The following is a 7500-nucleotide window of genomic DNA, read 5'->3' as shown; positions in this document are numbered from 1 at the left end:
TTCAAAACATATAAATCCACTTATGAAAAAGACGCTGCAGAGTTTGTCGTGATTCATTCATAAAATGTTTGTTTGTGTTTTGCAGGAATGTGATCGACGAGGCCGCTAAAGTCTTGAGAAACGCTGCGGGGAACTACTACGTGAACGACAAATGCACCGGCTCCGTAGTCGCTCAGCAGCCATTTGGTGGAGCCAGAACTTCAGGTAACTGTTGTTTTTAATATCAATATTAAATATTATTCCACCAATAATAATTAGAATATATAGTGTGTGTATATATGTGTGTGTGTGTGTGTGTGTGTATATATATATATATATATATATATCTCAACAACAATTAAAAAATAAAACGAATTAATAAAGAGATGGGGATAGGTGTGTGTGTGTGTGTGTGTGTGATGGTGTGTGTGTGTGTGTGTGTGTGTGTGTGTGTGTGTGTGTGTGTGTGTGTGATGGTGTGTATGTTTATCGTGGATGGTGACCAGGCAGAAAGAGTTGATTTGTGAAGTTTGTGTAAAATTTAAGGGTTTTAACAGATGTATTCCAAATGAAGTCAGTCAGTGTTTTTATTTTTATACGCGTCAGAGGAGTAGATTCGTGATGCTGATTTCACGTCTTGATTTCCGGTTCATGAGGATAGTTTCCTTGTTGATCATTCGGTCTGTGGAGCGGGTTCTACTGGATGTGTTGTTGAGCTTCATGTTGGACACGTCAGAGTTGGATTTACTCTTAATATCTACAGAATGAGTAAATATGAACTGAACTTTCCTCTCCATCAAGGGACGAATGACAAACCCGGAGGTCCACACTACGTCCTGAGATGGACGTCGCCGCAGGTGGTGAAGCAGACCCACGTCCCCCTCACGGACTGGAGCTACTCCTACATGGGCTGAGTCCGGTGCTGCTGCCTGCTGGTCCAGTCGGAGCCCCCCCCCCCCCCCCCTCCCTCCACCTGCTGATTCTCCAACCACAGCAACATCATCACGTGGACTTCCTGTGACATGAAACCAGGAGTCTTGTGGACACGAGTGGAGCAGAATCAGCAGCCGAGTGGTGAGAAAGTCTTCCGTCCATCAATCTGGAGCTCCGTGGTGACGATCGTCTGCACACTTGATCCGCCCGTTGGCTTCACTGTTAATTAGTTGCCGTCCAATGAAAACTGTCTGTTGATGCTCAACGATAAATATATTTTAATCTTAATCCGATTAGAGCTTTAATCGACTTGTCAAAATGATCCGCTGCTTTTTTGCTGATGGATCAATCTAAAAACAGAATCCATCTTCTGAGTTTTAAACATTTCCTTCTTTTCTTACTTTTCTATGAAAATAAACTGGATTTCTTTAATTAACGATTAATCGAGAGAATAACTGATCGATTTATTAATGAAATGAAAATAATCATAAGTTGCAGCCCCACATTGAATTCAGATATTATTTCAGGTCAATATCGGAACACAACACGTTTTCCTCTGTTACGTCTCTGAACACAAAGCCCATTAATGTCTCATATCTGTTTGTGTAAAGTTCTAATAATCTGAACACTTTCAGAGATCTGTGTGAAACAGTTTGTTTCCTCTTTTGTCCCAAATTTGTTAGAATTTTGTCACAGCAGTTATTATCAGTTTAATTGAAGTCAGCTGTGAAAGTGTCCTGAAGATTGAATTTGATGACTTTAATGTGTAACCTGCTGTGATGTGATCGCTACGTGTTGAAACGTCACTTTGCATTTTTGAATGTGCTGAAAATGTTCATCATGACTTACATTTCTGCTGGTTTGTCTTTTATCAAACGGTATGAGTAACGAATATTTTCTGAAGAGTATTTTATATTTTATCTCTTGCTGTCAGAACGTGCCTGCCTCTGTGAAAGTAGATTGTTAATCTTTAACAATAAATATTAAATTATTACTATCTTCATTTGGGCTGTTTTTGTTTCTCGGCTTCTAATCATTTCTTGGTTTTGATTATTTATGTATATTGTGGCTGTATTATAGTTCATAACAGTGAGGGGCCACAGTAACAGTGCTTTAACAAGGTCATAGCCAAAAATCTCATTCCTTCTCTGTTATCAGTCAAATCTGACCACACAGACATGAAACACGTGTTTTTAGATTCAGTGAGACGTACACTTTCATGTGATGTCATTATCTCTGATGTCCGCCCTGAGCAAACCTCCATGAATCAGCTTACGAACCTTTCATGATACAAAGAAAAACTTGAGACCATCAGTCGGTCTCTCTCCCGGTTCTCCTCCTCAGGTCTCAATGAATGACTGTCTGGCATGAAGACTCCGACCTGGACCCCAACACCTCCACTTTAAGCTTTGTTTATATTCTCGCTTGGCACCATAGCGCGTCGCCTCTGCAGACGGCACACAAGTTCCAGGTATGTAAAGACTACTTTATACTCTGTGCTACAAACAAAATGTACTGTGAAGAAACAAAAAGACAACGAGTCTAACTCTCCAAAAGCCATAAACAAACCTCCACAATGACGAGTACGGATTTTAATTCTCTGTAAACTCTTATCTCATGTTTATGGACTACTTCATTGCCTTTATACAACCCCTGTAAAGAAACAAGTCGAGCATTAAAAGCATTGTGAAGAAACTAAAGTTGGATGTTCTGTGAACAATTTGATTTGGCTGCAAAATATTTACTGAACTGTAGATTTTTAAGACTTCCTGTTTCTAAAGCATTTAAAAGTGAATTGTTCTTTGTAAAATCCCCAGACATGTAAATGATGCTTTTATCAGTCAACTAGTTGTGACGGTCACGTGATCGAGTGCACCGCAGCCGCCAAGTTACAAATATTCAGAGTCTCTGTCTCACCAAACCTGGCGTTGACCCCGACATCCACAACAACTGCAGACCATCTCCACGACAGTGGTTCTCAACTGGTCTGGCTGCGGGACCCACCATCACCCCTTAATGACTAGCCGGGACCCACGACCCAAATGAGATTTTATATATATATATATATATATATATATATATATATATATATATATATATATATATATATATATATATATATATATATATATAAATATATATATATATATATAAATATATATATATATATTAATATATATATATTAATATATATATATATATATATATATTAATATATATATATTAATATATATATATTAATATATATATATTAATATATTAATATTAATATATATATATATATTAATATATATATATATTAATATATATATTTATATATATATATATATATATATTAATATATATATATATATATATTAATATATATTAATATATATATATATTAATATATATATATATATTAATATATATATATATTAATATATATATATATATTAATATATATATATATATATTAATATATATATATATATTAATATATATATATTAATATATATATATATATGTTAATATATATATATTAATATATATATGTTAATATATATATATATATGTTAATATATATATTAATATATATATATTAATTACATGTTCTTCTCATGTCAAGTAAAATAACAGCTGGATTAAAAAATTGATTACATAATGAAATTCAATTTAGAGAAAATATTTTTCACTGAATTGCACTGCAGCTTTAAACTCAGTCCATTCAGGGTGAAGTAAAAAATCCACAATATTATATTTTTCTCATCTTCCAAAAAGAGAAATTAGTGTTTGAAGAATTCACCTCTATGAGTCTGTCCAGTCAGAGTCTAGTGACTCTGGTCTCTCTGGACATTTCTCTCTTTTGGAGATCGTCCTATGATTTGACTTTCTCACACTCAACAGTCCTGCTCTGTCTCTGTGTCCTCGTCTCTCCCCGTGTGTCACGGTGTGTGTACATCTCACTCAAGTCAGGAAACTTATACCCATATTTGATTGGCTGAGCTTCATCACATGATGTGATTTACAACGCATTGGTCGGTGTTTTTCCTGCACCGCTGAACAAGTGCCGTAAATGCTGGAATAATTCCGCTGCACAAAAAATGCCCTTCAAAATAAAATGACAACTTTATTTTTCTTTTTCTTTGGCAGGCACAGGCCCGCGACCCACTGAACACGGGTCCGCGACCCACTTTTGGGTCGCGACCCACCAGTTGAGAATCACTGCTCTACGACTACCTTTCACACAAAACAGTTTGAACATCCTTGTATAAGAATCTTTAACGAACTAAACTAGATTTCTCACTAACTTTGCTTTAGTTCAACTTCTTACAGTGCTTTTATTTGCTGTAATCAAAGAGGAGCCGGGAATCGAACCCCCGACACTGCGATCAGTGGACGACCCGCCCTACCTGCTGAGTCTGTGTACACCATGAAACAATACAACACTTTAGTTTGTTCACCCTTTTATTATGGAAGCAAAGAAATATGAAAGTCATTTTATTCTTACAAACATGATTAAATATTAGTTCATACTTTACTTTGAAAAGCATCAAGTTAAAACATTAAACTTGTGTTCTATTGAAACTTTAGAATTCTCCAATATCATGTTTCCACATTACATAACCTGATCATTTAAACACCATAACTGTACATGGACATGCACGTAAACACGGCTCCACCTGCTGCAGATAATCGAGTACATCACCCATTCAATATCTATTCCACCACTCTTTGCATTCTTTCATTTTAAACATGTATTAAAACAAGTTCCAAATCGCACACAACTTTACGTGTTCAAATCATTATTGCAGGTTAAACATGAACATACATTCGATATGATACATTTATTATTTGGGTTTAAATGAGTCCGGATGGTCTGCATGTATGCAGGTTTAAGAGCTGCAAGTTAACTAAAAGAACAATATGATAAATTTACACAACTTCCAACCAACTTCTGTCCAAGTTGATCTTTGCATTCTTATTTAATATTTACAGAACAAGTTGTCTTGTATTTAGACATTTTATACTGATTTATCTATATTTATTATATACTAGTTTATTATTTCACCTTGTATGCACATTGTAGTTAAATGTTTAATTGATCTAGTTGTGTCTATTTCTATCTTCCTGTAATTTGTTGTAGGAACTGTGTGAAACATTGAGAGCAACTTAAAACCACAGATTCATTTCATGTGTTCGCGTGATTGTTTATCTTATTTAGAAAATCAAGCAGGAAGTTCAGTTGAACAGACAGGAAGTTAAAGCAGCTCTGAAGACTCAGGTTTTACTTTTCAGTTTTACTGAATGTTCGCCTCATTATTCTGCTCTACTCTTCTTTCACTCTTTATTTCCTGTTACTGTTTGCTGCTGCAAATATCTGACGGACAAACAGAGATCAATAAAGTTTAGACTGAATCCATCATTTGTTTTCTCATGTACACAATCGACATAAATAGATTTGATGGACTCATATTCACTTTTAAGAAGTGAAGAGTTGTTTACTCATCACCACCTTCAGACTAAAGTCTCTATCAGACCTGTTGTTTTGACACACAGACCTTCAGTGGTGATATCTTCACTTCATCATCAGTGAAAATGAATGGAAACATCCTCTCAGTGAAAGTGTGTGTGAAGGTGTGTATGTGTGTTTTAGTATCAGGATCAGAGAACGACAGCTTTCGTCTGATCCAGTCCAGATTCACTCTGATCCTCTGGAGCTTCTTCTGCACTTTGAGAACAGTGAGTGGACCTGATGGTGAACATGCTGAGTATTTATCTTCATCGAACACTATTGTCCATAATCCAGACTCTATGTTTCCCTTCCTCTGGACAGACTCTGCTAACACACCCAGTAACCAGAATGCACTGTCTCCTACCTCAACATCCCAGCTGTGAGTCCCTGAGTTAAATCCCTCAGAGCCCAGAACAGACCAGTATGTATCAAACCTCTCTGGATTATCAGGAAGCTTCTGTCTCTCTCCTCCTCTCACACTGGTCAGATCTTCAGACAGGATGAGGTTTGGATGAGCAGTGTTTGGGTCCAGAATCACAGGAGTGTAGGAGACCATGTCCTTCATCTTGTTCCAGATGTTGAAGGCCAGGTTGCCCAGGTGTTTGGCCTCGTCTATCAGAGCTCCTGAGAGCAGCTGTGGATCCTCCAGCAGGGGGCGCTGCTGGACTCTTTCCACTGCAGCCTTGTAGTTGTTGAGGAATGAGACGTCTTCAGCTCTCAGCTCGTCCTCTGTGGCTCTGACTGTGTCTGAAAGAGCTGCTATCTCTCTGCTCAGAGCCTCCATCTTCTCCTTCATCATCTGACTCTTCTGCTCCTCTTCCTCCCTCAGTGCAGCCATCCTGGCCTCCTCTTCCTCCTCTAGAAACTGGTGAAGCTTCTTAAACTGCTCCTTAATCTGCCTCTCTGTGCGTCGGGCCTGGACCTTCATGTGTTCTGCTGTTTGATCAGACTTCACTTTAACTTCTTCATAAACCTTTAACTTCTCCTTTAAGGTCTCCAGAGTTTCCTGAAGGTTCTTCTTGTGTTGTCGAGCAGCTTCATCGATGGGTCTGAATCTGTGGTCGCTGTGTTTCTCTGAATCTCTGCAGACGAGACACACTGGCTGCTGATGGTCCAGACAGAAGAGTTTGAGTTTCTCAGAGTGCAGACTGCAGAGAGGCTCTGAAGCTCTCTGATCTCTCTCCAGTAAGAAGGACTCACACAGGTTCTTTAACACCAGGTTACAAGGTGGTTGTTTCCTAGAAGATCTTGTCTGACAAACTGGACACTCCCGAGTTGGTTTCTCTCTCCACCAGCTCTTCAGACAGTCTTTACAGAAGCTGTGGCTACATGACAGAAGAACAGGATCTCTAAAGACTTCACGACAGACCGGACAGCAGAGATCCTCCTCTGATCTGGAAGCCATTTAGTCTGTGAGTGAAGCTGAAAACACAGCAGACAGCATGTTAAAACAGGAAGTCAGTTTCTCTGCTGCTTAAAGTTGCCTCAGTTTCTTTCACTTTGTATTTAAATTTTTTTCAGTCAGCAGCAGGAAGAAGTACTTCAGTACATCAGTACTGCAGTACTCTAGTACTTGTACCTGTAACTGTCCTCAGTTGAAGTCACAGCTTTGTAATGAAGGTAAATCTTACCGTCTGTCTGTCGGTGAGTCTCTTCTCACTGAGAACTGAACAGGAACAAACTGTTTCCTGTTTGTCTCAGATGACGTCATGTAAGGGGCGGAGCTCTGTCAGCCCTCTGATGTGTTTCACCTTAAAAGGGAACAGATGATGAATATGATCAATGAGCAGAACTGAAAGCAGATTGAAGTTCTTGCAGATTCCTTAATCGCTTCAAGACCCCCCCCCCCCCCGTGTTGTTGGAATAAAACGGAACAACATGAAACATCACGACTCATTCTCTGCTTTTATTTGGGACATTTGTTTGCAAGAAACGACTGGCTGCCTGAACACCCACAGCCCTGGATATCAGACCAACTGAACAGTTTCGGAAAGAAAGCAACAAAAAAAACCTACAATTTGCAGATTTGTGCTAAACACAAACACACCGACACGGGAACGAGTTCGACTCGATCCAGAGAACTAGAAGGACTC

At 38.2% G+C, this 7500-nt stretch overlaps 2 protein-coding genes across 2 annotated transcripts in view; one reads left to right on the top strand and one right to left on the bottom strand.

Annotated features, from left to right (window-relative positions):
- The window catches only part of LOC306775302 (delta-1-pyrroline-5-carboxylate dehydrogenase, mitochondrial-like), a 5573-nt gene extending 3658 nt beyond the window's left edge, over nt 1–1915 (top strand). Inside the window, exons 7-8 of the mRNA XM_079265628.1 lie at nt 86–204; nt 781–1915. Of these exons, the coding sequence (XP_079121754.1) occupies nt 86–204; nt 781–893 (232 nt within the window). The 3' untranslated portion in view covers nt 894–1915. The remainder of the gene's footprint in view (nt 1–85; nt 205–780) is intronic.
- Nucleotides 1916–4411: 2496 nt separating this feature from the next.
- LOC306775299 (zinc-binding protein A33-like) lies at nt 4412–6812 on the bottom strand (the record flags this gene model as incomplete). The annotated part of the gene is made up of 1 exon (XM_079265625.1): nt 4412–6812. One exon carries the CDS (start codon nt 6810–6812, stop codon nt 5427–5429), a length of 1386 nt encoding a protein of 461 aa, XP_079121751.1. The 3' UTR covers nt 4412–5426.
- Nucleotides 6813–7500: the final 688 nt, after the last annotated feature.

Source organism: Melanostigma gelatinosum (genome assembly GCF_949748355.1).
Source record: "Melanostigma gelatinosum genome assembly, chromosome: 3".
In the NCBI taxonomy this organism is placed as follows: Eukaryota; Metazoa; Chordata; class Actinopteri; order Perciformes; family Zoarcidae; genus Melanostigma; species Melanostigma gelatinosum.
The sequence above is the reverse complement of the archived record's forward strand: the minus strand, read 5'-3'. Positions and strand labels throughout refer to the sequence as shown.